The sequence below is a fragment of the Ochotona princeps genome, chromosome 25, assembly GCF_030435755.1.
Source record: "Ochotona princeps isolate mOchPri1 chromosome 25, mOchPri1.hap1, whole genome shotgun sequence".
NCBI lineage: Eukaryota > Metazoa > Chordata > Mammalia > Lagomorpha > Ochotonidae > Ochotona > Ochotona princeps.
Window position 1 is genome coordinate 17,896,942 of NC_080856.1, and position 16,082 is coordinate 17,913,023.

Here is a 16,082-nt window from a genome sequence, read left to right on the forward strand (position 1 = left end):
AGGATCTCACCTGGTAGTTCTTACTGAAAGAGAAGATGAAATGTTCTTGAAAATATAGCTTGTTCTTAGAAAGATAATATAAATGCAACAAGTTTCCCTGCTTTACAACTGTTCCAATAAAATAATTAAATATCCACTGGTATTATATTGTGGTAGCAAATACTGATTAAAGTATGGCTCCTTATGCTTTTGATAAGACTGTGAACTCAAAGTAGGCACACATGTCTGTGTAAGAGAATTGTCATGTCTGATTGAAAAGGTCCAGCTTACATGAGTAGGCCATCAGGTAAATAAGCTGAGTGAAGAAACACTGTGGCATGAAATAAAAAAGTCTGTCATGTACTACAGCCACACCAGCTTCTTGCATCAAGATGAATGTGCAGAGAATGATGGCTAGCAGTAGTAGTAAAGGAGAAATGAAAAACAATGAGAACGGTTTGATTAGAAGAAAAGAGGAAAGTTGAGGGCAAGTTTCCTTCAGCAGTTAATATATTGGATGATAGTTATTTATCATCAGTTTTATGCTTACCTCCTTGAGCATGTAAACAAATTGTGATATCTAGAAGAGGAATGTGAAATTCAATCAAATATGACTTTTGAAGTTACACCAGAAGACAAAACAACAATAGAAAGTATAATTGATTCAAAAAGCACAGTTCATCCACAAAGGAAATTAAAACAAAAACATTATTTGAAGCAAAAAGATTTAATACAAGAGATTTGGTTTAAGTGTGTGTGTGTGTAAAGTCTTGGAAAGATCCAAGGAGTAATCTCTATCTGCGATCACCAAGACTGATGCCCTGCACAGCAATGAGAATGGGATTGTTGAAAGAACTTCTATCTCTGTCATAATCGATGCAATGGATACTAAGGAAACCGTCAGTAAATCTGTTGGTGCTAGGATTATTAATGTTTGCCAGATCCACCAACAGCTGAGACACTTACCACCACCATTCTTCCCACTGAATTCACACATGAATTTGCTCTCAGTTTTAGAAATTGCATTTTGTGTCACAAAGGAAATCCCTTTTCTCTAACTTTCTGCATAAGGAGCGTGGCCTTGGTGCATTGACACAGAGAGATGCTCGCATCCAGGAGCCCGAGATCGATAGCGGTACCATGTGGAGATGAATGATGTGCCATGGAAGCACTGAAGGATAAGTGGGATGGGAACGCGACAGTTCTTTCTTTCTAATCAGTTGTAATGGACTAGTCAGATCTGATGGTCTGGCAGTGGGCCAGCTTCTTCAGAGCTTCTTTGACCTCTCGATTCCTTAGGCAATATATGAAAGGGTTGAGAGCAGGGGTGACAATAGCATAAAAGATGGAAATGATTTTGTTCATGTTGAAAGCATGGATAGCTCGGGGCCGGGCATACATGAAAATAGTAGCTGAATAGAAGATCGTGACCACCACAAGGTGGGAGGCACAAGTGGAGAAAGCTTTCTGCTTTCCTGTGGGCATGCGTAAGACACTGGCCAGAATACAGCCATAGGAGAGGACAGTGATTGACAGTGGGAAGAGGAAGATGATCAATGCCAGCACGAAGTCCACCAACTCAGCCATGGACATGTCTGTGCAGGAGAGGTTAAGTACTGGAGAGATATCACAGAAGAAGTGATTGATGACATTGGGGCCACAGAAGCTGAGGCGAGAAATAAAGTAGATCTTTGCCAAGGAGATGCCAAAGCCAATAGTCCAAGAACCAAGAGCCAGGCGGAAGCAAAGTCCATGACTCATGATAGTGTGATAGTGGAGTGGGCGACAGATTGCCACGTAACGGTCATAGGCCATGGCAGCCAGGAGCACACATTCTGTGCACATGAGTGCTATGAAGAAATAAAGTTGTATCATACAGTGAGTGAATGAGATGCTGTTGCTCATGGACCAAAAACTAAACAATAGCTTGGGCACAGTCACAGAGATGTACCAGGTCTCCAAGAAGGAGAGGTTGGCCAGGAAGAAGTACATAGGCTTGTGAAGTGGCCGGTTCTGCTGCACCAACAGGATGATGATTACGTTCTCAGTCACTGTTAGAAGGTAAGCCACAAGGAACATCAAGAACACTGCTGCACGCATGCTCAAGCTCCCAGGGAACCCTACAAGAATGAACTTGGTGACTCGTGTCTGATTCTCCACTTCCATGTTGGAGGCACAAGGCTTAGATCCCCTGGAGGAGAAAAAACAAAATCACTTGGTCTCACTTTGTGATCCGGTTAAAATCTTTGTCTTTCACTTCTCTACCCATCAATCGCAGTAAGTGACAATTATCTTTCATGACACATAGGTTAGATCATAAACTTGGACTATACAAATATGAGGTAATTTCTACATAGCCTATTTGAAATATTATATACATTTTAATGATGAAGAAACTAAGACTTAGAGATGTGTTAAGTAACTTAACAAGTTCCCATTAATAGCAGAGCAGGAATTACAGTCAAGTCTAAGACTTTCCAGCATTCTATACTGCTGTTGTAAACACTTCCACACCGTTAAACCTCCCTGATACATGTCATAACTGCTGGTTTTAAAGGATACATACAACCTTCCTGTCCTACTGAGAGCTCTTTAAGATTTTCCCTTATAACTCTTCTCTGTATGCTAGCACTCCCCTTTCCTATAGCTGGAGATGGTGAGTAGTTCCGAGCTGATCATTTGGTAGAAAAGCAACATACTGAGACAGAGTTGAGCTTTTTAATAGTAAAAACCTGGGCCTCACTCAAATCCTGGATCTGCCACTGGTTTGCTACATGACCTTGAAATCTTACTGAGATTTGATTTTTGTTTCTTTTGTACATGTGAATATTAATACGTATTAAGTTCACATCACTGTGAAGCTAAATCCAAATGAGATAATGCAAATAAAATTTTATATAAATAGTAAATGGCAATAAATGTAAACGGGGATCTTGCTCCTGTTTGAACAGCAAAGCAAACACAGGCTGTTCATGGAGATTAACTTCTGTGAGCCAAAAAGAAGAGTGAACAAGAGACAGGGGCCTCTCCCTCGGGAGATACAGGTTCTGTGAGTTGCAGATCTCTGAGTGGATATATTTAGAAAACAAGCAAAGATAAAAATGCATGATAAAAGTTGAAATATTTTACAAATTAAAAGAAGAAAATTATACTAATGTGACCCTCTGACATTTGAGGGAATGTTTTGAGGAAGAGAAGGATCTGATCTTTTGAAGAGCTGAGTGGGGAGAGATGCAGGCATGAAACCACTGTGGCTGTACTGAGACCGTAGGAGAAGGAGCCAGGAGGAGGTGAGCAAGGCAGGTGAAGTCAGAAGTGGCAAAGCCCCCCCAGCTCAGGAGAGGGGGGATCTGAATACTCGTCTGAACACAAGAGGAGCAAGTGTGTGTCGGGGTGGTGGTGGGGGAGGGGCAGTGCAGTAGCTTGGTGTCCAACGCCCTCATCTTGCACGCCCAGGATCCCATATGGGTGCAGATTCTAATCCCATATGGGCACCAGTTGGTATCCTAGCAGCCCCGCTTCCCATCCAGCTCCCTGCTTGTGGCCTGGGAAAACATTGGAGGACAGCCCAAAGCCTTCGGACTCTGCACCCGCGTGGGAGACCTAAAAGAAGCTCCTGGCTCCTGGCTTCGGATTGTCTCAGCTCCAGCATTTGCGCTCACTTGGGGAGTCAATCATCAGACAGAGGATCTTCCTCTCTGCTTTTCTCTGTATATCTGACTTTGTATTAAAAATAAATAAATCTTTAAAAAAGTGCTGTCAGTTACTGAGATAAAAACAGGATGCCAGCAAACATTTTCTTCAAAGTTGAAGAGATAGAAATTGCAAGAATTTGGTAGGGTTATGATTTGTTTAGCTTTTAACAGTTAAGAATATCTTCTTGTAATAATTCATTGAGTACTGAATTGGTGCTGGTAGTTGTGTTAAGTACTTTTTATAAAATGTTCCATTTAATTCACCAAATAAACCTAGTGAGATATGATTCTCATTTCATATATGTTTCTATGGCTTAGCCAGATGAAGAATTCCAAGTCAGAAAGTGATGAAAGTCAAATTCTACTGAGCTCCAGGGCTGTCTGTCTGCAGTGGCAGGCCCTTAAACTGGCCCTTAAATCACTCCCAGATGAAGAATAACAGAATTTGAACTTGCTATCGTTTTTATACATTTAAAATTTCTGAAACCATTAGGAAGTGTTCTCTAATCCCACCAAAGCTTCATTACACTCATAGGCTGTTAGAGATGAGAGCAAATTCTGACAATACATAAATGCATACAAAAGTATGTATTCAGTCAGACACACTGAACAGAAATGAGTATCTAAAAAAAGCTGGTTAAGTGTATCAGAGCGGAGATAGCTGTTGACTAAAATTTGAAATACAAGAGGGGAAGAAGTGATTTATGCAGGTGGATGAAGGCATGGTGGTCTGAAACAGCCTGACAGATTCACAGAAATTGCTCAGGATGGCTCAAATGTCAGGCAGATGAGTAAATTATGGTTGAGTGAGAGAACACAAAAGGAATGAATCCCAGAGACAAGAAAGGGAGAGAGACAGAGAGAGACGGTTAGCAAGGTTATATAATAACAAACTCAAATTGTAGCCTGGCTTTTGAAGTAGGAATATTGATTTGAATGGTACAGGGGTAGCAAGTCAGAAATTGGTAGAACAGGTGGAAGGCACCTTTATAACGGAGATGCACACAAACAAGAGAAAAATCATCCCAGCTAGTAATGTTCGTAAAAGAAAAAAAAATGAACGCTTTTAGCTGTACCTGTTCACACAGGTGACTTTGTACTTCTTGGGGAATATCTACCCCTCTCCCTCACAAAAGACTTTCTTATTTTTCATTAACTAGATGGCTAATGGCTTTTGTTAAGTCAGGGTAAGGCAAGGCATTAAGTTGTTGCTACATAATATCCTACCATAAAATCTGTAGCATTTTAAAACACTCATCATAGCATGTATTCCATTACAGAGTACTCAAACATGGTACTTGTCATGGCAGAGAGAACTATTCATCTATGATCAAATATCTCCTCTTCACTCTTGCACTTGCTTTGTAGGCACTTTTTCTCTACTTTGTTCTGGATTCTGTACAAATTATGTTTCAAGTAATTTAAATTTAATGAAAACCTAATCTCCCTCCCTGACTAAATGAGGCGGTTTTTGTACTGTGGCGTTCTGCAGTACAGGGCTGTCACATGACCTTGAAGGAACTTTATTGGTTGGGATAACAATCTGGGGTGTGTATTTCTTTAATTAATTAATTTATAAATTTTATGGCACAGTTCCATAGGCCCTGGGCCTTTACCACCACATCCCTGAGGCCCCCTCTGCACCGATTTCCCCTTTTATTATAATGTATAATCCTTCACGAACAGTCATAAGTCCGTAATTCTGCTATTGAAGTGTATCCTGATATGGTAGGTATGGACAATGGCAGAGTCCAGTATCCTATTGTCAGGATATATTTAACAGTTTCGTTGGGAGTCCATCTTTGATTTGGATGTAGAGATCCATTCTGTGTTGTGTTTTCACATCAGCGTATGATAGTCTCTGTTACACAGTTACTATGCACTGGGGCACATATTTTTGCTCTAGCATTATAAAGTCTGATCAAAGCAACAGGAGCCTATTTCCTGAGCTCACTGCATAACTGTCTGCATTTCAATTTCAGATTATACCAGCCTTAGTGATTGCTAGGAATTGAGAGCAGGTAGAATGGAAAGGCTTTAAATGTTCAGATTTGCTGAGCCTAAGGGGCCTGGGACAGTGCTGTGTGCATAGTTAGAAAACAATGTTCTGAGAGCAGACACTTACCTTGGCTCAGTGGCCTCTGATGGGATGAAATGTGAAAAGAAAATCTTCACTGACTCTACAATAGGGAAAAGCAGAAAAAATAGGTTCAAGTGTTGAGCAGATGTGAGAAACCCACTCCCTAAACATAGGAGGAGTGAATGGGCACAGATTACCACGCTGTTTCCAAGCTGGTAGGTAGGACAAGTTGAGGGTAAAATCCCGGATGCTAAGACTACCTTTGTGCCTGATGAGGCACCAAACTGGCTCTTCCAGCACCCTGGGAGCAGACCACCCTTCATTTTTCCAAGGAACACTCTAATGTTCTCTCTCTCAGGCAGATTGGACTGTGACTGTCTCTAAATTCCAGGGACGTTATATACTACAAGACTTCTGTCAATACCCAAGAGAAATGAACCTTGACAGTGGAAGTCTAGGTCTCCAGGGGGTTCTCAGAGAAAGTTTTTATTTGTCTAAGTGTGGTGACCTTATTTTTTTTTACAGGATAATAGTTCCACAGGGAAAATATCCACTTATGGCCATGTACATTGTAAAGCATCATATTTTAATTTAGTCTTTCTTGCAAGATGAAAATATCCAACAAGCATTGTGAACTCTACTATATTGAAGTTACTGTTTTCAGTTACTAATTCAGTCTTTGGCTTACTTGAAACAGGATTATCATTTCTGTGTTCCAAAGCACATATGAACATCTAAAAATAAGTTAATATTGCTATATTTTGGCAAGAGTTTCAACAATAACTTTAAATGGAAATTTAAAATTTTTATGCTTAAAGTATTGTATTAAACAATTTTTAAAGTGTGTATTAAATAATTTTATCATGATGGAGCCATCGTCAGTTTGTCAGCTTCCTTGTACCACTTGATCAACATTTCACCATTTGGGACAAGGCTGCAGTTAACTATCACGTCTCTATATTCTGTAGGACTCCTAAATCATCCTCACATGAATAAAAACTGTCAGTACAGGCTTCTGAGTCATAAAGGAGACATTAAAAGTTTTATAAGCAATCTCATTTTTTTATGATGGAAATACGAAAACCGAACTGAAGCAATTCAACATAAGACAGCTATTTCCAATTTCCAGCCTGAAGTTACCTTGGGTCACTGAAAAATTCTGACACCCCCTAAAATATATTAACTGAAATTAACTATGATTTCTAGTCTGGGTGGGCACAATTGTGATGTAATAGGCACTGGTAGAAGTGGGAAGGTAACTACCTTAAGCATGTTCCAGTTGTCTGTGTGGTGACAAAGAACTAGAAGGAGCATATTATTCTCCCTCAAAGACAGTAAATATCCACCTACATGAGAAAAGTGGAAAAGTTACTGCAACAATGATCTTTGACTGTCAGGGTCAAAATTTCTTTTCTTTTTTTTTTTTTTTTAAGATTTATTAATATTGGAAATCCGGATATACAGAGAGGAGGAGAGACAGAGGAAGATCTTCCACCCGATGTTTCATTCCCCAAGTGAGCCGCAACGGGCCGGTGCGCGCCAATCCAATGCCGGGAACCAGGAACCTCTTCCGGGTCTCCCACGTGGGTGCAGGGTCCCAAAGCTTTGGGCTTTGGGCCGTCCTCTCCTGCTTTCCCAGGCCACAAGCAGGGAGCTGGATGGGAAGTGGAGCTGCCGGGATTAGAACCGGCGTCCATATGGGATCCCAGTGCGTTCAAGGCAAGGACTTTAGCCGCTAGACCACGTTGCCGGGCCCCAAGATCAAAATTTCACATAAACAATGCAAAATAGATTGGATATATTTGGCAGTGTCAAAATAGATACCTTCAAAATGTTCCGTATTGTAGGCTTCTCTTATATAGCTCTTCTTTATCTACTTTTTGGTGGCTCAGGGTTGGAGATTTCTGCAGAGCAGTGGGATAAGTGGGAAGCAATACATATACAGCAAGTTCACTATCTTGTTGCTCAAGTCCTGAAGGCCCTTGACTGCCTCCTTTTTTCAAAATCCTTTGAACCTTGTGTTACTGTGCATTTTATTTTTACTGTGGAGCACATTTAATTCTTTATTTTTGCTGAAAAGCATTTAGTACCTAATTTTACCACAGTTATCTATTCACCAATTTGACTGCTGGTTTTAAGGTAATTTTTGATACTTTGATGACTTATGATCTTGTTTTAGTCTTTAGTTGTCATTGGAAGGGGCCAGAAAGTCATACAAAGAGAAAATCTCAGAATCTTGTTGGATTTTTTTCTGAACATGGATCTGACCCTGGGACTGGGCATGGGTCTCTTGTTTTCTGGTAGCTACCTGAGGTTTTTTTTTTTTTTTTTTTTAAAGATTTATTATTATTGGAAATCCAGATATACAGAGAGGAGGAGAGACAGAGACGAAGATCTTCCACCCGATGTTTCATTCCCCAAGTGAGCCGCAACGGGCCGGTACGCGCCAATCCAATGCCGGGAACCAGGAACCTCTTCCAGGTCTCCCACGTGGGTGCAGGGTCCCAAAGCTTTGGGCTTTGGGCCGTCCTCTCCTGCTTTCCCAGGCCACAAGCAGGGAGCTGGATGGGAAGTGGAGCTGCCGGGATTAGAACCGGCGCCCATATGGGATCCCAGTGCGTTCAAGGCAAGGACTTTAGCCGCTAGGCCACGTTGCCGGGCCCTACCTGAGTTTTTAAAACCCTTTATCTCTAATGTGCCTTCTTTCGCTGCCTCTTTACTACCAATCTCTTCAATCTGGTCATGGCTTATCCTGTCATTCCTAGATCACAGTTGCTGCAACCAACAATTTTGCTTTTAAATGCTTTCAGTCAATAGCACCTAGGAAATGACCCCAGCCCCGAAAACAGTTTCAGTCAAGCAAAACCAAGAGAGTGGTGGATGTCTGGCCTCCAGTTAGGGCTTGGTTAAGATGATTAGAGCTCATGGGTTCAGTTTTCAATGACAGGTCCTGATTCCAACTTCCTGCTAATGTAGACTTTGGGAAGCAGCAGGTGCTGCCTCAAGTCGTTGGGACCATGCTACGGGTGTAGGAGAAATCAAACTGAGTTCCCCGTTGCTGCCTTTGGCACATCAGAATCCTAGATCTAGGGTAAACAAGTGGAAAGGGGTTCTACCTGTTTGTTTTCCTCTCTTCATTTAATTCTTGAATAACTTATTTAACAAATTATTTGAATTCCCTAACATCCTTTTCCTACTATTCGACAGCTTCTCTTTTCACCAATCTTTCCTGTTTTCAAGTGTAGAGGACCATTGTGAAGCCATTTTGTGCCCTGGCCTATATAGAGTTATTATAGTTTAAGAAAGTTAGAAATAGGTTAATGTTAAGTAGGATATTTAAGTAGAATAAGATAGTTATTGTTGAGCCTTGTGGTTTTGTGGTTATCGTTGTCTAGGTGATTCTCTGGGTAGGATAGCTCGATTCCTCTCACCCTGCCAAGGTTCCTGTCTGCCTACCACAAGACATCCTGCCCCGTCTGATTCTGAAAAAAATATATCCTGTCATGCCTCTGTCAAAGTACCCGCTCTGCCGACTATAAAGCTGGCCTAAGAAAAAATAAAATTTGCCACTTGATCAGAATCCTGTCTTGTGGTCATTCTTCCTGCACCTCTTGTCCCCATCTCCCATCCCTTAGGCTCTGGCCCTGTTGAAGTCCTGCGGGTCGGGACATTCAAGTTTTGACTTCTATGATTCTGAAAAGGTTAGCTCTTACATTTTTAGCCATCTGATACATTATTTCTTATGGCAGTATGGAGTCTTGGAATTCCCCCACTCCATCATTTACAATGATATTATGTATTTTTGTATGCTACCTTTGTGTCTTTTTCCTTCCCAAACTCCCTTATTACTTTAAATTCTGGATTGTGGAATTTTTGCTTGTTACTTTCTATGTATCTAATAATATTACGTGAGAATTAAAATTATTTTCTTGCTCTTTTTTCTTTCTTTTTTTCTTAACAATTGCTTAAATGTTTGCTTTTTCTGCTTGAAAGGCAGAATGACAGAAATGGATCTAATAAATCTTATGGTTGATTTCCTAGATGCTCACAATTGCTAGCATTGAATCAGGATAAAGTTCCAGGATGAAGCCTGGAACTCAAGCTGGGTTTCCCATTTTGGCAACAAGAGTCCAAATACTTAAGGCGGCATCCAGGTTGCTTAAGCAAAACGTTGGATCAGAACAGATATGCCAGGACTCCAATGGGCACTCAGATAAGGGATCCAGTATGCCAAGCAGGATACACAACACCAAACAACTTCTTTTCTTTCTTCCTCCTTGTCGCTCCTGACTTCTGTCACCCCTCATTTTCCTCCCTGCCCCGTCACTCACTCCTTTCCTTTCTTCTTCCTTATCCACCTCTTCCCTCACTCTCCCTTTCTACCCCTCCACTCTGCCCTTCTTCCTCCCTCTTCTCCTCCTTTTCCTCTCTCTCTCTCTCTCTCTCTCTCTCTTTCCCATCCCATCCCATCTTTCTTTTCTCTTTCATTTATTTGCTTGTTTTTAAAAAGCCTTGGTAAAAATATAGGCTAATGATCCTGTGATTGTCATTGTGGTTCTGTGTGGCTTCTATACTATGTAATTAGTGCGAGGGCACCTGGAGACGGATATAAAAATATAAGCCGAGGCGATCGACAAGACAAGTTTATTTTAGACACTGTTCCCTTAAAATTCACAGTGGAAATGGAATCATGAAGGATGTCAATCATAGGTAAAAGAGCACACTGCAGCCACAATCTCTTCATACCTCCTAGATAGTTTTGTGTATTTTTGTTGTAAAGGTCACTTATTCTAGCAAAGCTAGTTCTTAACAAGTAGAATTTGTTCATTCAATTGTTTGTCTTTCGCAGCATATTCATCTGCGGAAAGCAATCAGAAACCATAACCATGTTTATCTCATGGGTCCAAGTGTGATGCCCAACCCATCCACAGTCCAGTTGCTTTAAGGTCAAGGAGTGGCTTGCAGCAGGGCCAGGTAGATGATGAAATTCGGAACACACATCCTCATGCAGCTTCCCCAGATCCACCTTCAGTGCAGGGTCCAGCACAGTAGCTGAGCAGCTAAAGTCCTTGCCTTGCATGCTCTGGGATCCCACCTGGGTGCCGGTTCCAATCCTGGCAGCCCAGAGAAAGCAGTTGAGGACGGCAAAAGCCTTGGGAGTCTGCACCCGTGTGGAAGACTGGAAGAGGCTCCTGGCTCCTCGCGTCGGATCGGCTTAGCTCCGGCCGTTGCAGCTGCTTGGGGAGTGAATCAACAGACGAAGCTCTTCCTCTCTGTCTCTCCTCTCGGTGTCTGTGGCTTTCCAGCTTCAGCGCAGGGTCTCCATTCAGCACACCATGTTTCTCCCTTGCTGGCTTCTAGTGGCAGTCCTGTGGTCGGCCCCCCGTCTCCTTCATTTCTTTCATACGTGTACTCCTTTGGTTTATTTCTATTCTGGCCTTTCCTTTGGCGAGGAGTTCCAATTGTAGAGAAAAGATGAGCATGAATACACAGGCTATATTTTAATGGTTGAGTTACCTTCGAAGATAATGCTTTGGAGTCTGTCATAACTGAATGACAGATTAAATTTACTGACATTTCCTAAAGCTTTTCAGATGATTGTTTTGTGAAAATAGACTGATGTAATTTCTTTCTGGATGTTGAACTAACCTTGCATGTCCTGAATAACTCCATCCACATGATTGTGATCTATTATGTTTTTGTAAATTGTTTTCTGAATACTTAATTGAGATTATACCTGTGTGTTCATGAATGATATTGATCTGTGATTTTCTTTACCAGTGAATATCATTGGTTTGGATATCAGTGTAATTCTGACTTTGTGAAATGATGGAGTAAGTGGTCTTTTCTACTTTTTGGAAGATTTTGTGTAGAACTAATGCCATATAACTCCCATATCCTCGGGAAAATTAATTAGTGCAGCCATTTGAATGTATTTTTTTTTCATGGGATGATTGTTGTAAATTCAAGATTGGGAATTTAGCTATATTAACTATACAATTAAGTATATAGAATATAAATTCATAGGAAATTTTTAGATAACCTACTTCTTATATGGGTCTTGGAGCTTCTTTCAAGAAATTTAACAATTTTTAAATTGTTATTTACATAATGGAAATAAATGTCATGTATTTCCTATACACATTTTTAAGAACACAATGACACTTTTCTACCCTCCCTCCCTCCTGTAGGATTAGAGTGGGGTTTAGTTCACATCAGTTTACATCCCTCAATCCTGGGAATAAGGCTTTTGATGCTAAATACTCCAGTAGCAGAACCAGCATCTCTCAGCAGAACCTGAGGAAGGAACTGTCCAAATAGCACAGCCCAGAGCCACAGTTATTGATCCCATAAAATCCAGTATCGCTTAGGCTTGCCAGTGAGACAAGGGGACACCCCTCATCAGCCCCCAGCAACAAAAAATAAATCCACGGCTATCAGGTGTGTAATTGACACTGAACTCAGTGAGTAATTAAGATACACAGTCTAGCAAGCCGATGTCCACCTCAAAGTCATACTTCTGTTCTTACAAACTGCTATAGAAGAGACCACAGTACCATCTATACACAGAGCTGACAATGATTACAGCGGAAGAATCACTCAGAAGTTATGCTGGGATTACCTAGAGTCAAAGCAAAGCAGCAAGTTAAGTGATATCCATCATTCCATCTGACCCATAGACTCTTTTCCAGTAAAGCCTGCACAACAAGAAAGACAGGAGTATCATGCCTGATATCCAGATGTCATGTAGGGACACAGGAAACATGAAGAAGCAATATAACATGACACCTCGTAAAGAACACCCGAGTTCTCCAGAACTAGGTCCTGATCTGAAGGAAATGTATGAAATAAATGCCAGGAATTGAATTCAAAATAGTGACTATAAGGAAACTCAGTGCCAGGCAAGGGAAAACAGGTAGACATTTTAACTAAACAAGAGAATTCGCAGGTGATTTAAATAATTTTACTAAAATAGTAAAAATGTTAAGAAGAATCAAGCAGAAAATTTTGGATATGGAAGCTTCAATTAATGAAATGAAAAATCTGATTGAGAGCTTCAACAGTAGAATTCTGCAGTATTGGGTCTGGTCTTTTTTTTCTTAACATCAGAAAATTTCCTTTATTTTTAGGTAAATACATAACCACTAATAATTGTATTTATGACTGTGAATTTATAGGCACATATGGCTGAATGACTGAATCTAATCAGTAGAATGTGAGCAGCAATTTCACGTGTAACTTCTAATAGGAAGTAGGAAGCTTTTTTCTCCTTTATTTTCGATGGATCAGAGTGGGAGTCTGTTGACTAAAACTCAAGTCATCTCTTGGAACATGAGATAAAAACTGTGAACCTGGAAAGGTGGATCAGAAATACAGAAGCAAGCTTGATGCTGTAACTTTGAACGTCAAGTAGCCTCGCTTTGCCCAAGACTAAATAAAGTTTACAAGTCTACTTAGGCTGTTTTTTTATTTTATTTTATTTTTTTAGCTTTTCTGTCTAACATGATTTAGCATGACTCTGCTGATATAAATGCACTGATAATTGTAACCTATCATTATTGGTTTAATGAGGAATGTCTTTCAAATCAATGTAATGGTAAAGGTGGTTTCTTAGCCTCTGATCACCTTCCTGTAAGCCCAGTGACATTTATATGGTCATTAGACTTGTATGTTTAAAATTTAAAGTAAATCTCTATTGATTTAGACCTACATAATTGGTCCTGTCAGTCAACAAGCTGCCAAGTGAAGAAATAATGACGTCTTAGCAGAGGCAAGGATTGCTGGATGATTTCATCAGTGGTATGTAATATACCCCATCAAGATGAGTCATTTTACAACTGTTGCTGTTTAGCCTGGCCATTTGAGTAGTGCAAAGGTGAAATGATAGACACTTGTATTAATGAGTACATAGTTTGGGGATTGTGAGTCTCCTTCTCCTCCCTTTTGAGTCTATTTTTCATCTTTCAGAAGCTCATTTCTTGTAACTATTAAGTGTTATAAACTGATTAGTGTAGGGGTCAGCACTGTGAATCAACACACTAATCCTCCATCAGCAAGGACCGGCATTCCTTCTGAGCACCAGTTCTGGTACTGGCTGCTCCACTTCTCTTTCAGCTCCCTGCTTATGGCTTGACAGACAATGCATGACGGCCCAAAGCCTTAGGAGCCTGCACCTGCATGGCAGACCTGGAAGAAGCTCCTGCTCCCAGCTTTAGATTGGCTCAGCTCTTGGCCATTGCTGCCATTTGGGGAGTGAACGAGCGGATGGAAGAACTTTCTGTCTCTCCTCTCTGTAAATCTGCCTTTCCAATAAAATCAATAAATCATAAAGAACCGATTAGAGTAGGGAAAACCTCTGCCATCTGAAGAATGTGTGATATTTTAGTGATTCCTAATGTGCCTGACTCAAGACAGCAAAAATGAAATGTACTAGACTTTATTCCTACTGGAGATCCCTGTCTTCCATGGTGTGCAGTTAACTTACTTTAGTCCCTCCCAGGTTAGAAAGGCTTTTCTTTACAGCTGTGTGAAGGACATGCTGCAGTCGATTTGACATGAACACAAGATCCTTCTCTTACAGTACTTTCCTTTATGGCTTTACAATACTAATTTATGGTGGGAAGAAGAGGATTAAATGATTCTCAGTGCCATGACTCCATTTTACACATTTTCCTGCTAACAAGTACGTTTTAAAAATCTCTATGTTAGGAAAAAAATCAGCATTTTCCCATATTTCTTTTTCCTCTGTTTATTACAGCACCTTTTGTATTTTGGAAGAACATTCTGTTTTTTACTTGATGCTGTCCTTAAAGCCCACATGTTGTTGTTCTGGTGGGAAATTTTCAGATTTTGAGGTTGAAAATACATGCTCCTTTCAATAAAAATTGAGCCATTCCCTTAGTTTTCATTTGCAGTGAACCTGCTAGTGGTTTCTTGAGATGGAGCAGTGTAAGAGTAATACGGAAATTATTCTTAAAATACCATCTTTTCCTGTAGTGAATGTGTTTCTTTTTAGATTTTTCAGGAACTGAATAGTTGAAAATATTCTGATTGTGTACAATCAAGACAAATTCTAATGAGAAATAAAAGGGACAAATATTTAAGGAAACTAAAATAGTCCTATTTATTTTCAACCAATTTCATGTTTTATGAAAAATATTTTAAAATAATAATTATAATGCATTAGGTAGATGCATGGGATAGACATGAATCTTCAAAATAACAGAACAGCTAAATATTCAAATCAGACATATCTAGAACTGTTAAAAACAAAGAATTTGAAAAATAGTGAAATTTGAGGAGAATAAATAAAAAAGAATAACAATGACTATCTTTACAAAAGATAATTTTATGTTAATACATGGATGGGTGTGAGAAAAATATTAAGTGAGCTTTTTCATCAAATAAAATTATCTTTACATAATGAAGCTAAAAATGCCAAAAAGAAAAATATTTCTCTTTACAACATGCACAGACACAAAGTAGCTTATATAAAATAATTATATTCTTTCAGATCCTGTATTTCATCCAATAGTGCTGAAAATACTTGTATTTTCTACTTCGCAACCTACTTTTATCACTTGAGAGGAACCATTGAGAATACAATCTTTACCATAAGTATGAAAGCAAATAAATATGGGCATTTTTACTTTAAATTTCCAAAATTATGAAGATCTGAGAATACAGACAAGGCAGGGAAAAAATCTGATAAATTATTAATTATAAGTTGAGAGCATTTAGTGACTTATTAATATTTACTTGCAACCAGCCAAAGTTCATTAATGACGTACTGACTTTGCTTTTTATATTGATGAATTGGTAGGTTTACTAAAGAATGGCAAAGAAGAAGCAGCAACAACATTGTGGAGAGTTTAGGATAGCTTTGAACAGATAGTTCAGACTATAGGGTTAGCATATATGACAGGAATTCAAAGGGTTCATGTAAAAGCAGAATTTTAGCTGTGCTGGTGCAAAGATTTGCAAATACATGCATAGCATGTATGTATGTATGTATTTATCTATCCCCTATTCTTTCTGTTTTGATTTTTTTATTATTGTTTTATGACATGCATAGCATCTAAACAGTACACATTTCTCATGAACCTTTAAAGAAGCACTGTATGTTTCACTGAATGTTCTTAGTGGACTCCGGACAGAGCAGTCTCTCAGCACCTTAAAACACTGAGGGCCACAGATAATAATATTCAGACAGATAGATCTTCACAAAAACAAAACAACTTTTTCTCCTGATAAGCAATTTTACTTGAATTAAGTTAGTTTCTACTAATATGCTAAGCCATTTTAGGTTGTGTAGGACTATCAGATTT

At 39.6% G+C, this 16,082-nt stretch overlaps 1 protein-coding gene across 1 annotated transcript; it reads right to left on the reverse strand.

Moving 5' to 3' along the window:
• Positions 1–1,184: 1,184 nt before the first annotated feature.
• Positions 1,185–2,179, reverse strand: LOC101520127 (olfactory receptor 6B1). Its single transcript, XM_004594327.2, has one exon. It carries the CDS (start codon positions 2,143–2,145, stop codon positions 1,210–1,212), a length of 936 nt encoding a protein of 311 aa, XP_004594384.2. The 5' UTR covers positions 2,146–2,179; the 3' UTR covers positions 1,185–1,209.
• Between the last annotated feature and the right edge of the window lie 13,903 nt (positions 2,180–16,082).

Coding starts and splice junctions, on each gene's coding strand:
- LOC101520127 (XM_004594327.2), bottom strand. CDS start 2,145: ATGGAAGTGGAGAATCAGACACGAGTCACCAAGTTCATTCTTGTAGGG.